Source organism: Dendropsophus ebraccatus, chromosome 14, assembly GCF_027789765.1.
Source record: "Dendropsophus ebraccatus isolate aDenEbr1 chromosome 14, aDenEbr1.pat, whole genome shotgun sequence".
Lineage (NCBI taxonomy): Eukaryota > Metazoa > Chordata > Amphibia > Anura > Hylidae > Dendropsophus > Dendropsophus ebraccatus.
In genome coordinates, this window is record NC_091467.1 from 67818556 (window position 1) to 67837374 (window position 18819).

The 18819-nt window shown below is 51.8% G+C and overlaps 2 protein-coding genes across 2 annotated transcripts in view; one reads left to right on the forward strand and one right to left on the reverse strand.

Annotated features, from left to right (window-relative positions):
* HEXD (hexosaminidase D) overlaps positions 1-18819 on the reverse strand; it is a 112563-nt gene that overhangs the window by 18604 nt on the left and 75140 nt on the right. The window lies entirely within an intron of this gene.
* OGFOD3 (2-oxoglutarate and iron dependent oxygenase domain containing 3) overlaps positions 1-18819 on the forward strand; it is a 74105-nt gene that overhangs the window by 2163 nt on the left and 53123 nt on the right. The window contains exon 2 of the mRNA XM_069952120.1: positions 6252-6466. Coding sequence (XP_069808221.1) covers positions 6252-6466 — 215 coding nt within the window. The remainder of the gene's footprint in view (positions 1-6251; positions 6467-18819) is intronic.

Consider the following 18819-nt stretch of genomic DNA (forward strand, 5'->3'; position numbering starts at 1 on the left):
ATAAGCTGTGCCACATTATGCCTCCATTACTGTGCCAGGCCTGTGCCACCATCCCTGTGCCAGACACAGACTGTGTCTCAGCAAGAGTATAATACTAATCCAGTATCACATAATAGTGTCAGCCACAGAGAATGCCAACATCACACTATTATCCAGAGATGCCCTCATAACAATGGCAGCCACAATGGTGCCCCCAGAACAGTGGAAGCCAATCGCCATATCCATTACAGAGCCTGCCACACACGGCCCCCCAAATAACAGAGCCTGCCACACAAAGCCCCCCATAACAGAGCCCACCACACACAGCCCCCCAAATAACAGAGCCTGCCACACACAGCCCCCCCATAACAGAGCCTGCCACACACAGCCCCCCCCCATAACAGTGCCCGCTACACACAGCCCCCCATAACAGAGCCCGCTACACACAGCCCCCCATAACAGAGCCCGCTACACACAGCCCCCCATAACAGAGCCTGTCACACACAGCCCCCCCAAATAACAGAGCCCGCTACAGACAGCCCCCCTCAAATAACAGAGCCCGCTACACACAGCCCCCCTCAAATAACAGAGCCCGCTACACACAGCCCCCCATAACAGAGCCTGTCACACACAGCCCCCCAAATAACAGAGCCTGCTACAGACAGCCCCCCTCAAATAACAGAGCCTGCTAAACACAGCCCCCCCAAATAACAGCCTGCTACACACATCCCCCATAACAGAGCCTGTCACACACAGCCCCCCAAATAACAGAGCCGCTACACACAGACCCCCATAACAAAGTCGCCACACACAGACCCCCAAAACAGAGCCTGCCACACACACAGCCCCCAATAACAGAGCCCGCCACACACACAGCCCCCTATAACAGAGCCTGCCACACACCGCCCCCTATAACAGAGCCTGCCACACACACAGCCCCCATAACAGAGCCTGCCACACACAGCCCCCCATAACAGAGCCTGCCACACACACAGCCCCCATAACAGAGCCCGCCACACACAGCCCCCCATAACAGAGCCTGCCACACACACACACACACACACACACAGCCCCCTATAACAGAGCCTGCCACACAAACAGCCCCCCATATCAGAGCCCACCACACACAGCCCCCCATAACAGAGCCTGCCACACACAGCCCCCTATAACAGAGCCTGCCACACACACAGCCCCCCATAACAGAGCCTGCCACACACAGCCCCTCATAACAGAGCCCGCTACACACACAGCCCCCCATAACAGAGCCTGCCACACACACAGCCCCCCATAACAGAGCCTACCACACACAGCCCCCCATAACAGAGCCTGCCACACACAGCCCCCCATAACAGAGCCTGCCACACACACACAGCCCCCCATAACAGAGCCTGCCACACACACAGCCCCCCATAACAGAGCCTACCACACACAGCCCCCATAACAGAGCCCGCTACACACACAGCCCCCCATAACAGAGCCTGCCACACACACAACCCCCCATAACAGAGCCCGACCCACACACACACTCACAGCCCCCTATAACAGAGCCTGCCACACACACAACCCCCCATAACAGAGCCCGCCACACACAGCCCCCCATAACAGAGCCTGCCACACACAGCCCCCCATAACAGAGCCTGCCACACACACAGCCCCCCATAACAGAGCCTACCACACACAGCCCCCCATAACAGAGCCCGCCACACACAGCCCCCCATAACAGAGCCTGCCACACACAGCCCCCCATAACAGAGCCTGCCACACACAGCCCCCATAACAGAGCCCGCTACACACAGCCCCCCATAACAGAGCCTGCCACACACACAACCCCCCATAACAGAGCCTGACCCACACAAACTCACAGCCCCCCCATAACAGAGCCCGCCACACACACAGCCCCCCATAACAGAGCCCGCTACACACAACCCCCCATAACAGAGCCCGACCCACACAAACTCACAGCCCCCCATAACAGAGCCCGACCCACACAAACTCACAGCCCCCCATAACAGAGCCCGCCACACACACACAGCCCCCCATAACAGAGCCTGCCAAACACAGCCCCCCATAACAGAGCCTGCCACACACAGCCCCCCATAACAGAGCCTGTCACACACACAGCCCCCCATAACAGAGGCCGCTACACACAGCCCCCCATAACAGAGCCCACCACACACACAGCCCCCCATAACAGAGCCTGCCACACACAGCCCCCCATAACAGAGCCCGCTACACACGGCCCCCCATAACAGAGCCTGTCACACACAGCCCCCCAAATAACAGAGCCCGCTACACACAGCCCCCCTCAAATAACAGCCTGTCACACACAGCCCCCCAAATAACAGAGCCCGCTACACACTGCCCCCCCTTCAAATAACAGAGCCCGCTACAGACAGCCCCCCCTCAAATAACAGAGCCGCTACACACAGCCCCCCAAATAACAGCCTGCTACACACATCCCCCATAACAGAGCCTGTCACACACAGCCCCCCAAATAACAGAGCCGCTACACACAGCCCCCCATAACAAAGTCGCCACACACAGACCCCCAAAACAGAGCCTGCCACACACACAGCCCCCCATCACAGAGCCTGCCACACACACAGCCCCCCCATAACAGAGCCCGCCACACACAGCCCCCCATAACAGAGCCCGCTACACACAGCCCCCCATAACAGAGCTTGCCACACACAGCCCCCCCATAATAGAGCCTGCCACACAGCCCCCCATAACAGAGCCTGCCACACACAGCCCCCTATAACAGAGCCTGCCACACACACAGCCCCCCATAACAAAGCCTACTACACACAGCCCCCCATAACAGAGCCTGCCACACACAGCCCCCCATAACAGAGCCTGCCACACACAGCCCCCCATAACAGAGCCTGCCACACACACAGCCCCCATAACAGAGCCTGCCACACACACACAGCCCCCCCATAACAGAGCCCGCCACACACACAGCCCCCCATAACAAAGCCTACCACACACAGCCCCCCATAACAGAGCCCGCTACACACAACCCCCCATAACAGAGCCCGACCCACACAAACTCACAGCCCCCCATAACAGAGCCCGACCCACACAAACTCACAGCCCCCCATAACAGAGCCCGACCCACACAAACTCACAGCCCCCCATAACAGAGCCCGCCACACACACAGCCCCCATAACAGAGCCCGCCACACACACAGCCCCCCATAACAGAGCCTGCCACACACAGCCCCCCATAACAGAGCCTGCCAAACACAGCCCCCCATAACAGAGCCTGCTACACACAGCCCCCCATAACAGAGCCTGTCACACACACAGCCCCCCATAACAGAGGCCGCTACACACAGCCCCCCATAACAGAGGCCGCTACACACAGCCCCCCATAACAGAGCCCACCACACACACAGCCCCCCATAACAGAGCCCGCCACACACAGCCCCCCATAACCGAGCCCGCTACACACGGCCCCCCATAACAGAGCCTGTCACACACAGCCCCCCAAATAACAGAGCCCGCTACACACAGCCCCCCTCAAATAACAGAGCCTGTCACACACAGCCCCCCAAATAACAGAGCCCGCTACACACTGCCCCCCCTTCAAATAACAGAGCCTGCCACACACAGCCCCCCATAACAGAGCCTGCCACACACAGCCCCCATAACAGAGCCTGCCACACACAGCCCCCCATAACAGAGCCCACCACACACAGCCCCCCATAACAGAGCCTGCCACACACAGCCCCCCCATAACAGAGCCTGCCACACACACAGCCCCCCATAACAAAGCCTACCACACACAGCCCCCCATAATAGAGCCCGCTACACACAGCCGAGCCTGACACACAGCCCCCATAACAGAGCCCGCCACACACACAGCCCCCCCATAACAGAGCCTACCATACACACAGCCCCCATAACAGAGCCCGACCCACACACACACTCACAGCCCCCTATAACAGAGCCTGCCACACACACAGCCCCCCATTACAGAGCCCGCTACACACAACCCCCCATAACAGAGCCCGCTACACAGAGCCCGCCATAACAGAGCCCGTTACACACAGCCCCCCATAACAGAGCCTGCCACACACCCCATAACATAGCCCGCTTCACACAGCCCCCCATAACAGAGCCCGCCACACACACACAGCCCCCCATAACAGAGCCCGCCACACACACACAGCCCCCCCATAACAAAGCCCGCCACACTGACCCCCATAACAGAGCCTGTCACACACACAGCCCCCCATAACAGAGCCTGCCACACACACAGCCCTTCATAACAGAGCCCGCCACACACACAGCCCTTCATAACAGAGCCCGCCACACACACAGCCCCCCATAACAGAGCCTGCCACACACACAGCCCCCCATAACAGAGCCCGTCACACACAGCCCCCCATAACAGAGCCTACCACACACACACAGCCCCCATAACAGAGCCCGCCACACACAGCCCCCCCATAATAGAGCCTGCCACACACACACAGCCCCCATAACAGAGCCTACCACACACACACAGCCCCCCATAACAGAGCCTACCACACACAGCCCCTCATAACAGAGCCTGTCACACATACAGCCCCCCATAACAGAGCCTACCACACACAGCCCCCCATAACAGATCCTGCCACACACAGCCCCCCATAACAGAGCCCGCTACACACAGCCCCCCATAACAGAGCCTGTCACACATACAGCCCCCCATAACAGAGCCCGCTACACACACAACCCCCCATAACAGAGCCCACCACACACACAGCCCCCATAACAGAGCCTACCACACACAGCCCCTCATAACAGAGCCCGCTACACACACAGCCCCCCATAACTGAGCCTACCACACACACAGCCCCCTATAACAGAGCATGTCACACATACAGACCCCCATAACAGAGCCCGCTACTCACACAGCCCCCCATAACAGAGCCCACCACACACACAGCCCTTCATAACAGAGCCCGCCACACACACAACCCCCCATAACTGAGCCCACCACACACACAACCCCCCATAACAGAGCCTACCACACACACAGCCCCCCATAACAGAGCCCGCTACACACACAGCCCCCCATAACTGAGCCCACCACACACACAACCCCCCATAACAGAGCCTACCACACACACACAGCCCCCCATAACAGAGCCTACCACACACAGCCCCCCATAACAGAGCCTACCACACACAGCCCCTCATAACAGAGCCTGCCACACACACAGCCCCCCATAACAGAGCCTACCACACACAGCCCCTCATAACAGAGCCCGCTACACACACAGCCCCCCATAACAGAGCCTGCCACACACAGCCCCTCATAACAGAGCCCGCTACACACACAGCCCCCCATAACAGAGCCCGACCCACACAGCCCCCTATAACAGAGCATGTCACACATACAGCCCCCCATAACAGAGCCCGCTACACACACAGCCCCCCATAACAGAGCCCACCACACACACAGCCCTTCATAACAGAGCCCGCCACACACACAGCCCCCCATAACTGAGCCCACCACACACACAACCCCCCATAACAGAGCCTACCACACACACACAGCCCCCCATAACAGAGCCTACCACACACAGCCCCTCATAACAGAGCCCGCTACACACACAGCCCCCCATAACAGAGCCTGCCACACACAGCCCCCCATAACAGAGCCCGCCACACACAGCCCCCCATAACAGAGCCTGCCACACACACAGCCCCCCATAACAGAGCCCGCTACACACACAGCCCCTCATAACAGAGCCCGCTACACACACAGCCCCTCATAACAGAGCCCGCTACACACACAGCCCCCCATAACAGAGCCTGCCACACACACAGCCCCCCATAACAGAGCCTGCCACACACACAGCCCCCATAACAGAGCCCGACCCACACAGCCCCCCATAACAGAGCCTACCACACACAGCCCCCCAAACAGAGCCTGCCACACACACAGCCCTTCATAACAGAGCCCGCCACACACACAGCCCCCCATAACTGAGCCCACCACACACACAGCCCCCCATAACAGAGCCTACCACACACAGCCCCCCATAACAGAGCCCGCTACACACACAGCCCCTCATAACAGAGCCCGCTACACACACAGCCCCTCATAACAGAGCCCGCCACAGACAGGGGAGATGAGGATGGGAACTAGTGATGCAGAGAAAGTGACAGTGAGTGAGGAGAGAGTTGTGTACAGGGGGGTTATGGGGGGGGGGGTTGCTAGGAGGTAAAGTGACCCCTTTCCTGTGTTTTTTTTTTTTTTTTTTTACTTGCAGCTTTAAGAGAAGCCGAGCTTCGGGGCGGACATGGAGAAGTCCTCTGGTTTGGGGGGCCTTTGCGGCGGTTGTGGCCATCCTTGTTCTTTTCCTTCTTTGTGGTTACCCTGGTGGAGAGGTGATGGAAGTTCTGGCGTCCCAGCAGGTGACCCTTCAGCACACCTTCTACCCCGTGCCCTGCTCCCAGGACTATGCCAACCACAAGCAGTTTGCAGGTAAAGAAGACGTTAGGTCTTATACTCCAGTCACATCCAAAGCTGCGGTCGCTTTGGCCGGGGGTCGTCTTAGCTCTCTGCTGCCCCCTGCCTGTGCTTTGGTGCATTGCGGGAGACTTAGTGTTGCATTCTATAATACACTTAGGTCGTTGAGGCTGTATCTCCCACAATGCAATACAGTATAATGCAATCGGTCTGTGTGAGATATATATTTTGGATGGTGTCAAGGTGTTGGATCTGTGACGTTTTACTTCGTCTCCAACCAGTGGCTTTTCTGTTGTTGCAAAACCACAACGGATGTCCAGGTATGCTGGGAGTTGTAGTTTTGCACAGGGCTGTGGAGTCGGAGTCGGAACTAATTTACCGACTCCAACTCCAGCTTTAAAAAAAATCTTAGAACAATTTAAAATTAAGTTTTGATATGATGTTTATAAGTTTTGCTCATCAATATATATTATGAGCACCATTATAATAGGACACTGTCCCTATTTCATAAGGGGGAGTCGAGGAAAAGTTGTCGGTCACTATCTGGCAGTTTGTTTCTGAGCTGGAAGAGTCCATTGTGTGGGGGGAGATCTGTGCTGTTCTCTCCCTGGATGCTGGATGACTGTATATGAGCAGCAGTGTAATATGAAGATATCCTGTGTAATATAGAGGAGGAGGAGGAGAAGACATAAGTAGTGTAGCAGTAGCCTCAGTCCTCGATGTGGTGTTTTTCTTCAGTGTTCTATGGCTGCAGCTGTGTCAGTGTGTGTGTGTGTGTATGCTATGGCTGCAGCTGTGTGTGTGTGTGCGTGTGTGTATGCTATGGCTGCAGCTGTGTGTGTATGTATGCTATGGCTGAAGCAGGCTGTGTGTGTATGCTTTGGCTGCAGCTGTGTGTGTGTGCGTGTGTGTATGCTATGGCTGCAGCTGTGTGTGTATGTATGCTATGGCTGAAGCAGGCTGTGTGTGTATGCTATGGCTGCAGCTGTGTATGTGTGTGTGTGTATGCATGCTATGGCTGAAGCAGGCTGTATGTGTGTGTGTGTGTGTGTGTGTGTGTGTGTGTGTGTGTGCGTGTGCTATGGCTGCAGCAGGCTGTGTGTGTGTGTGTGTGTGTGTGCGTGTGCTATGGCTGCAGCAGGCTGTGTGTGTGCTATGGCTGCAGCTGTGTGTGTGTGTGCTTTGGCTGCAGCAGGCTGTGTGTGTGCGCTATGGCTGCAGCAGGCTGTGTGTGTGTGTGTGTGTGTGTGTGTGTGTGTGCGTGTGCACTATGGCGTGCCCCCACACCCACAGTGACCCCTCTATATCACTATGTGTGACTTCTCTATATCACTATGTGTGACCCCCTCTATATCACTATGGCTGACATCTATATCAAAGGGATCTGGCAGTGTTTCTGTGTGTATGGTGAATATTTAGTTAGAAACATAGAAGATTGTCAGCAGGTAAAGACCACCTGCTCCATCTAGTCTAGTTGTGAGTAGTTCAGGACATGGAGGCTGGAGACTGGCTGCATCTACTGCACACACAGGAAAATCTGCTTTATATGTTTCCTAATTCCCTCAGAAGTCGCCCCAGGATCATGTAAGACATTAGGGAGAAGCTGCTGAGCCAGTGTGATAAATAACTCCCCTGGTATCTGACCGGCCATTTATGAAGGAGCAGGAGTCCGAGTCGGAGTTGGTCCTGATAAAATTCAGAAGTTGGAGTCGGAGCTGCGGCTTTTCAACTCCACAGCCCTGGTTTTGCAGCAGCTAGACAGCCACAGGTTGCAGACCTTGTCCTTAGAGGGTTGTCTGGGAGCGTGTCTGCCCCTCCTGCCCTTCTTCTCTCCTCGCCGGGGCGCCGCAGGTAGGAGACTCAGTAAATCAGGAAGCAGAACAGGGCAGACGCTGATGTGTGCGGCTCCTGGGAGACGTCTTATTGAGCTGGGAAGATGAGAGACAGATGTGGAGGAGGAACCCAGGACCATTGTACCCACACAGTGTGATGAGATTATCCGGCTCGGTGCCCCCCCCACACCTCCTCTCTGCAGGTAACAGATGCTGCACTGAATACATTGTGATCTATCATCCCACATTGGGGGAAAGGTCACAGGAGATTAGGTACCCTCCGGAGTGTGATACCTGCAGCGTATACCCCAGCTGTTCTACCATCACATTGCCAGGTAGGGACTCTCTGCATCCGTAACCCCCATCCCCCTCTTCTCCACATCCTTCAGGTTGTTCTTTATTCAGTTATACTGTACTACCCTATCTGACATCAGGCAGAAAGAGACGCGGCGGCACACCGAGCGCTCAGGTTGCTGTTGACCCCAGGTAATTATGGTCCATGGGTATTATACTTGTAATGGGACCTGTGCAGAATACCTGCTGGGTGTTGGGCGACTGCCTTACTGACCTGGATAACCACTGTACAGTTGTGTCTCTCTGATGCCCGATTGAGAGAGTATGCCTGGACCCAGCTTTCCCAAACTCCTGAAAAGCACCCTAGTCGACATATACGGCCCTAGATGAGCAGTGCATATTAAGTCAGGTTGGACAATAGAGTTCTGGCACAGATGCGTGATAACCACAATGGTTGTCACCTGCCTTTCCAATTGCTAATGCGGCTATATACGCAAACATGACTGTCAGGAAACTCAAAGGGCTAGGTCGTTCTTATAAGTCTTCCTCCAGCTTTCCCCACAGCAGCTGGTAATGTAGGAGCATGCCATTCTGAAGTCTGGAAAAGCTGAGTTGTAACCAGTGGTCGTTCAGCCTATTCAGAAATAGCCGGAATTGCTTATAAAGACTTGACATTCAGAAGTCTGGAAAAGCTGGGCGAGTAGTCAGTGGTGGTCACCCAGCTTTCCCGGGATCAGATATAAGTTTACTTTTTGTGCCTAGTCTCTTTGTGCTGCGGCTTCTGGCCTGCCTCCTCCTCATCTGTATTTCGCTGCGGATTTACCACGTGAAAGCGAATGCCTCGCTCTCTGAGCTTATGTATTGAGAGGATAGAAAGCTTTCTCTGCATTCGCTCTCTCATTCACTTGAGTTTGCTGTGTTTATCAACCTCTGGCTGCTCTTTAGAGAAGCTGGAGATTTCAGCTCTGGAGGGATATTAAATCACAGTGTACACAGTGCACTGACATTAAAGGGCTTTTCTAGGAATAATTGCTGATCGCCTATCCTTGGGACGTGTAATCGGTGGGATTTCTGAGACGCTCTTAGATCAGCAGAATGGAGGGGCCCACGGGGCTTGTTTGAGGAGCAGCGGGCCCCTTTATCCAGACACAGTGGCTTGTTGCCATATGTGGCTGCATCTTGTGATCAGACCGGGAAGAACCCCCTTAAATTTCCATAGCAGAAAATGCCAGGAGAAGACTAGAGACGTGGGAGGTCAGTGACTAAGGATTGAATAGTTGAAGGAGCTGGCTCACCTGCAGCACAGAGTATTTAAGGAAGACTGTGCAGATCTTGTGCCTCTGGTGATCGTCGTGAAGACCAGGATGTATATGTCCAGATGTAAATGGCAGCATCACAATGTCAGGAGATGAATAGAGAGAAATAGGAGGGAATTACATAGTGGAAGGAGCAGGGTCCCCCTGCAGCACAGAGTGTTTCAGAAGAAGAGTGTGCCTGGTAGTGACCATGCTGCAAATATGAGGACGGGTTCTAGAGACTAGCTGGAGAGATCTATATAGCAAAACAACAGTGTCTTTCAGCAGCACAGAGTATTTCAGGACAGGAGTAAGCAAATTTTTTTTTAGGAGTGAGGACTTTCCTGCACTTTAAAGGGGCAGGGCCATGATTTGATGCAATAAATAAAAACAGCATGAGGTCAGAGACTGAAAGCTACATAGAAAATTGTACAGGGTACCCCAGCAGCACAGAGTATTTCAGTGTGTGGAATAAGTGGTGGGTAGTGACCTGGCTATTCCTGACCATAGTGAGATCAGGGCTATGGAAGCTAGTGGGTCACAGAATGAGAAACATATAAGTAGCAAGGTATCTTGGCAGCACAAAGTATTTAAGCAGAAGACAAGGTCATCTTATGGAAGTTACTGACCTGGCCATTAACCCCTTAAGGTCAAAGCCTATTTTCGTTTTTGCGCTTTTGCTTATTCCATTTTAAGTTTAAAAGTCCATAGCGCTTGCATTTTTTCACCTAGAGACGTATATGAGCGCTTATTTTTTGCGAAACCAATTGTACTTTGCAATGACCGGCATTATTTTTCCATAACATATGCTGCGAAACCGGAAAAAAATCATTTGCGCTGTCAAATTGAAAAAAAAAACGAATTTGTTTTGATTTTGGGGAGTTTTGCATTTACGCCGTCCGTCCTATGGTAAAACTGACTTGTTATGCATGTTCCTCAAGTCGTTACGATTACAACGATATATAACATGTATAACTTATATTGTATCTGATGGCCTGTAAAAAATTCAAACCATTGTTAACAAATATACGTTCCTTAAAATCGCTCCATTCCCAGGCTTATAGCGCTTTTATCCTTTGGTCTATGGGGCTGTGTGAGGTGTCAGTTTTTGCGCCATGATGTGTTCTTTCTATCGGTACCTTGATTACGCATATACGACTTTTTGATCGTTTTTTATTACATTTTTTCTGGATTTGATGCGACCAAAAATGCGCAATTTTGCACTTTGGAATTTTTTGGCGCTGACGCCGTTTACCGTGCGAGATCAGGAATGTGATTAATTAATAGTTCGGCGATTACGCGCGCGGCGATACTAAATATGTTTATTTATTTATTAATTTATATTTATAAAATGGGAAAAGGGGGGTGATTTGGACTTTTATTAGGGGAGGGGATTTTTTATTAATAAAAACACTTTTTTACTTTTTTTTTTACATGGACTAGAAGCCCCCCTGGGGGGCTTGTATATACATAGCACTGATCTCTCATAGAGATCAATGCTGTGTATATACACAGCAAAGATCCATGAGATCGGTCATTCCGACGCTGAGGCCCGGCACGGGCAGAAGAACGGATCTCCCCCCCGCGATCGCATCGCGGGGGGGAGATCCGACCCACTAGACACCAGGGATAGTGTGCATAAAGCACTTCAATGCAGCTGTCAGGTTTGACAGCTGCATTGAAGTGCTTAATTAGCCGGCGCGGCAACGGGACCCGCGCCGGCTAACAGAGGCAATGCCCGGCTGTACGTGTCAGCCGGGATCAGCGCCGTTCAGAGCGGGGTCCCGGCGGGACCCCGCGCTGAACACCCCCCGCGGCGCCATGACGTATCAGATACGTCATGGGTCGCTAAGGGGTTAAAGGAGAAGTCCGAAATTATTTTTTATTAAAGTATTGTATTGCCCTACAAAAGTTATACAAATCCTCAATCCTCATCCTTATTACGGGAAATTCTTATAACGTGCCTTTTTTTTACCCTGCACTTACTACTGCATCAAGGCTTCACTTTCTGGATAACATGGTGATATCACTTCCTGGAAAACTTGGTGATGTCACTTCCTGGATAACATGGTGATGTCGCTTCCTGGAAAACTTGGTGATGTCACTTCCTGGATAACATGGTGATGTCACTTCCTGGATAACATGGTGATGTCACTTCCTGGATAACATGGTGATGTCACGACCTGACTCCCAGAGCTGTGCGGGCTGTGGCTGCTGGAGAGGAGGATGGCAGGGGGACACTGAGGGACACAGGGCACTGGAGGGACACTGAGCATCCCCCTGCCATCATCCTCTCCAGCAGCCACAGCCCGCACAGCTCTGGGAGTCAGGTCGTGACATCACCATGTTATCCAGGAAGTGACATCACCAAGTTATCTAGGAAGTGACATCACCATGTTATTCACGAAGTGACATCACCCTGTTATCCAGGAAGTGACATCACCAAGTTATCTAGGAAGTGACATCACCCTGTTATCCAGGAAGTGACATCACCATGTTATCCACAAAGTGACATCACCATGTTATCCGGGAAGTGACATCACCATGTTATCCAGAAAGTGACATCACTATGTTATCCAGGAAGTGACATCACCATGTTATCCAGGAAGTGACTTCACCATGTTATCCAGGAAGTGACATCACCATGTTATCCAGGAAGTGACATTACCATGTTATCCAGGAAGGGACATCACCATGTTATCCAGGAAGTGACATCACCATGTTATCCGGGAAGTGACATCACCATGTTATCCAGAAAGTGACATCACTATGTTATCCAGGAAGTGACATCAGCATGTTATCCAGGAAGTGACATCACCATGTTATCCGGGAAGTGACATCACCATGTTATCCAGAAAGTGACATCACTATGTTATCCAGGAAGTGACATCAGCATGTTATCCAGGAAGTGACATCACCATGTTATCCAGGAAGTGACATCACCATGTTATCCAGGAAGTGACATCACCATGTTATCCAGAAAGTGACATCACTATGTTATCCAGGAAGTGACATCACTATGTTATCCAGGAAGTGACATCACCATGTTATCCAGGAAGTGACATTACCATGTTATCCGGGAAGTGACATCAGCATGTTATCCAGGAAGTGACATCACCATGTTATCCAGGAAGTGACATCACCATGTTATCCAGGAAGTGAAGCCTTGATACAGTAGTAAGTGCAGGAAAAAAGCCCTTTACAAGCATTTCCCGTAATAAGTGAATATTGGGGATTTGTATAACTTTTGGAGGACAATACAATACTTTAATAAACATTTTCGCCGGACTTCTTTAAAGAGAACCTATCACCTAAAACTAACTATCCCTATTATCAATGTGCAGCTCTCCCTAAGTCTGTCTATGAAGATACAGACTGCCTTTGCATCTGTATCCTATACTTTACACAATTCTCTTTTTCTCTGCACGAAGGCCGGGGGCCTCCATCTTGATTACGTCACTTTGCGTTCCACCGCTGGAACGCAAGTGACGTCATCAAGATGGCGGCGACCGGCCTTTGTGCAGCGGACAAGAGGATCAGGTAAAGTATAAGATACAGACTGCAAAGGCAGTTTTTATCTTCATTTTGTCGTCTTATGAGGATACAGACTGCCTTTGCAGTCTGTATCTTATACTTTACCTGATCCTCTTGTTCGAGCCAGGCGCCGCCATCTTGATTATGTTCCTTGCGTTCCACCGCTGGAACGCAAATGACGTAATCAAGATGGCGCCCCCCCGGCCTTGCTGCCGCTCTGCATGTCGGTAGCTTCCTGTCTCGCGCCGGCTCTTTTGAAAACAGCCGGCTCGAGACAGGAAATGACATTGTGTACAGTGAAAAAACGGAACAATAAAAATAATTAATTATATTTACAAATATTTAAAAAATCACATTACAGGGCTCCAGACTAAAAAATTTACCTAGGAGCCATTGGCTCCTAACCTGAAAAATTTAGGCGCCAAATAGAATATTTGGTCGCCAACATTTTAAACCATGTAAAATTAATGTTATGTTACATGGGACTTACTGTGTGCAGAGGCCACGGCAGCCTCCTCCTCCTTTAGATCCTTTCTTTTCTTAGTTTGAAAATGTTCAACATGGAAACTTGCAACTTGACAACCATATACAGTCTGACTCAGTACTTCAGCTGCACTTGGCTAGCCTTTTAATGAGGCTTACTCTTCTGAACTTGATTTTAAAGGGAACCTGTCACCCCCGGTGACGGGGTGACAGGCTCCCAACCCCCCGTTAGAACCCCCTATACTCACCTCATCGCGCCGGGTCCCGCTTCTGAAGATGGTCGGGTCACGGAGATCTCAGCCGCTGCAGCCCGGCGTGCGCTGAGAGATGAGTCCAACGCTCATAGAGAATGACGGGAGAGTCCAGTGCTCCGTCATTCTCTATGAGTGTTGGACTCATCTCTCAGCGCACGCCGGGCTGCAGCGGCTGAGATCTCCGTGACCTGACCACCTCCAGAAGCGGGACCCGGCGCGATGAGGTGAGTATAGGGGGTTCTAACGGGGGGTTGGGAGCCTGTCACCCCGTCACCGGGGGTGACAGGTTCCCTTTAAAAGCTTGCAACAGTCTATACATACTGAGCTAGACTTATGACTGCAGCCATAGTGACCCCCCACAAGATGTGTATATAGATAGATATATCTCTCACCTAGTGACTAATGCAAGTGACCCCCTACAATACAGACACCTGAGGGGCCCTGATAATAATAATTGTGCATATATCTATCTCCCAGTGTCTGCAGCCAGTTTGCCCTACACTTATAGATGGCCCCCTCCCCTTATAGATGACCCCCTCTACCCCCATTATAGATTCCCCCTCCTCCCCCCCCATTATAGATGCCCCCTCTTCTCCCCCCCTTATAGATACCCCCTCCCCTTATAGATGACCCCCTCTACCCCCATTATAGATGCCCCCTCCTCCCCCCCATTATAGATGCCCCCTCCTCCCCCCCATTATAGATGCCCCCTCCTCCCCCCCATTATAGATGCCCCCTCTTCTCCCCCCCTTATAGATGCCCCCTCTTCTCCCCCCCTTATAGATACCCCCTCCCCTTATAGATGACCCCCTCTACCCCCATTATAGATGCCCCCTCCTCCCCCCATTATAGATGCCCCCTCCTCCCCCCATTATAGATGCCCCCTCCTCCCCCCCATTATAGATGCCCCCTCCTCCTCCCCATTATAGATGCCCCCTCTTCTCCTCCCCTTATAGATACCCCCTCCCCTTATAGATGACCCCCTCTACCCCCATTATAGATGCCCCCTCCTCCTCCCCATTATAGATGCCCCCTCCTCCCCCCAATTATAGATGCCCCCCTCTTCTCCCCCCCCTTATAGATACCCCCTCCCCTTATAGATGACCCCCTCTACCCCCATTATAGATGCCCCCTCCTCCCCCCCATTATAGATGCCCCCTCCTCCTCCCCATTATAGATGCCCCCTCCTCCTCCCCATTATAGATGCCCCCTCCTCCCCCCCATTATAGATGCCCCCTCCTCCCCCCCATTATAGATGCCCCCTCCTCCTCCCCATTATAGATGCCCCCTCTTCTCCCCCCCTTATAGATACCCCCTCCCCTTATAGCTAGCCCCCTCTCCCCCCCTTGAAGATGGCCCCTCTTCTCCCCCCATTATAGATGCCCCCCCTTCTCTTCCCCCCATTATAGATGCCCCCCCTTCTCTTCCCCCCATTATAGATGCCCCCCTTCTCTTCTCCCCCCATTATAGATGCCCCCCCCTTTCCTCTATGCTAAGCAGTATTTAAAAAAAACAAACACACAAACTCACCTGACAACCCGCTCCCCCGGCGATCCTCTTCTTCTTCGGACGCTGTCCCCGGCTGATGCGCGGCGCGTCAGTGAGCTCCCTGTACGCCGGGGCTGTGACTTCTGACACAGGAAGCGTCTCTGACGCGCGCTTCCTGTGCCGGAAGTCAGGGCCCCAGGCAGCTCACTGATGCGCCGCGCTGCCGGGGATAGGACGGGATACCCCCGGCAGCCGCGCATCAGCCGGGGATACTTAAAGAGACAGCGCGCCGCCGCCGGGGCCAGTCGCAAATGGCGCCCAGATTAATAAATCTGGGCGCCATTTGCAAAACATCAGTCGCATTGGCGACCATTTTGGTCGCCATCTGGAGCCCTGCATTATACATCTAATTAGCGTAAATTATTATTTTTTTTTTCGCCCATTATTGGTTCTCTTTAAGGTAAGGAGGGCGATAGTGACTGTTTGGGGAGGGGCATATATTAAGGGAGTGGGATCTCTGTACAGCACAGAGTATTTCAGGAGCGAATTAAGCCAAACTTTGAGGTATAGTAATCGTGGTTGCACACAGGTAGTGATCATAGAAAGGACAGGGGTTGAGGAGGGCGATGGAGTCTAGTGGGAGCTACATAGTGCATAGTCCCTGCAGCACAGATTATTTAAGGAGAGGCTTGTGTTGATCTTGTTTCAGGCTATGAGGAGGTCACAGACTGAAAGCCATATATAGTGGAAGAGCAGGATCTCTTACCAGCACAGAGTATTTCAGTGCTGATATTATGTAGGCCAGGGATGGGGAACCTTCAGCCCTCCAGTTGTTGCAAAACTACAATCCCCATCATGAATGAAAAGCCAAAGCGAATTGTAGTTTTGCAACAACTAGAGGGCCGGAGGTTCCCCATCTGTCATGTAGGGTGACAGAGCGGGCTGTTCCGGCGGAGAGGTATACAACCAGCTATTTCCTCTGTATACAGGATGAATTCCAGGTAAGCTGCTGTCCTGCAGGGGGCACTGTTACCTATCTGATTAGTATGGAGCTGTCAGTCCGGTCCTAGTGACAGATGTCTGCATTGTCATAAGCACTTCCTCCACAAGGGGGAGCTCCTGCACCAGTAATGCAGATGCAGCCCAGAGCCGCCGTCCTTATTACAGCCAGAGCGAGCGCATAGTGAATAGCTGTCAGCAGATCGCCTCTCTGGTGCTGCGTGCACAAGTGATGGATTCCGAGCAAGCACAGAAACATTTTGTTCTTGGAGGTAAAACGCCGCCAGAGTAACATTTTCTATCGTCAGAGGTGACGGCGGCTTTTACAAGAAGGACGGCCGCTTGTCTCTAGTGTTCTATATTACATTTACTGCCTTACTTTACATTCTACATGGAGCCCAAACATTGGGGGAGGGGGGAGCTGTCTGTCAATATTAATGGAGGGAAGTCATCACGGGTGTGCATGATGACTGTAGATAATAACACTGAGCGCCGGAGACTGCGGACCCCGCACCGCATACTGATGACCTAAAAGAAACGCCATCGCTTCAATTTATCCCAAGCTTCCCAGCTGGTTAATAGAAATCTAGGATTGCAGTGAGGACTGACACACAAACCATGGAATTGGAAAGAAAGTAAAGTAGCAGAATAGTGAGTTCAGCTCTGGAGTATAATACAGGGTCAGTTTTCTGCGGCCACAATTCAGTGAATAGCGGCCACAGAAAGACCTGTCAGTTCACACAATGAAGCGAGCGGCTCTGGCCGCTTGCTTCATTGTGTGCTATGGGCAGTTCTGAAGCGGGTGTGCACTAATGCGCCCGCATCAGAACACTGCGGCCGGAAAGATCATTCGGCCGGTACTTAAGTGCCGGCCGGAATTATCTGGGCTGAGACCGGCCGTTCCGGGTCACGGAACGGCCGGTCTCTTTACGTAGTGTGAACATAGCCTATAACTAAGGAGCAGTACAGGATAAGTAATGTGTGTACACAGTGACCCCACCAGCATAATAATGAGTGCAGCTCTGGAGTATAATACAGGATGTAACTCAGGATCAGTAATGTATGTACACAGTGACCGCACCAGCAGAATAGTGAGTGCAGCTCTGGGGTATAATATAGGATATAACTGAGGAGCAGTACAGGAAAAGTAATGTAATGTGTGTACACAGTGACCCCACCAGCAGAATAATGAGTGCAGCTCTGGAGTATAATACAGGGCAAGTAATGTAATGTATGTACACACAATGACTTTGGCTGTGACCTGGGTCCCTAGAGTCCTAGCCCGTAGCTGGCCGTATACATGCCGCTCCTTACACTCTTTGCAGTTCCTGGAGGATCACTGTATAATACATTGGCCTCATTGTGATGCTGCGGCCCCTTCAATACCAGGAACACGTCCTCAGCCCGGTGCATTGTTTCTCCCCCACAGCTTCCGCTCCCGCACCTTTTATTACACCCAGTACAACAATAGGGGGCTCCGAAAATATCACATTTTTATTTTTGTCATCCAGATGGCAAATATTGAAGGTGCGGGTTATTGAGTGGGCGCTCTGGCGGCACAGCGGCAGCAGATTTTTCATGGCTCCTCGCTGGCTCGGTGACAGACTTGCTTTCTCATGCGAGGATTATTGCAGCGTATTTTTCCGTGTCACATTTATTGGGATTGCAGCGCAGCGCTGCGGATTATTAGGTCGGGATCCAGAAAGATTAATGAATGGAGACGGCAGACTGTTATTTCTGGAAAGAAAACAGTGGTTAATAATAGGAACGGGAGAGACGGCTGCAAAACAAAGATGATGAATGGCCTTGGGATGTTTAATTTAAAGGGAATGTCCATCTTTCAGTATCATGTGTCCACTACCAATTCCCATACACAGCTATAGAGCTAAGAGATACACTTGTGCATCCTCCTCTAGAGGGAGCTTAGTGCATACAGATGTGTTATGGAGTTCAATAGAACTTTGTATGCAGAGAGCTCCCCCTAGTGGCGACTTCCATAGACTAAAATGGAGAGGGTTGTAGAGATTTCTTCATTCAGCCATTTTGATGAGTGTATGTTGGTAAGTGGTACCATGTTTACACATACTGCATCACCCAGCTTTTCTGACGCACTAAATGGCTGATCGCCCTAGTGAGGAAATCTGACGTTGGTGTGGAAAAAGGGTGAAAAAATGTCAGGAGCTTAAAGG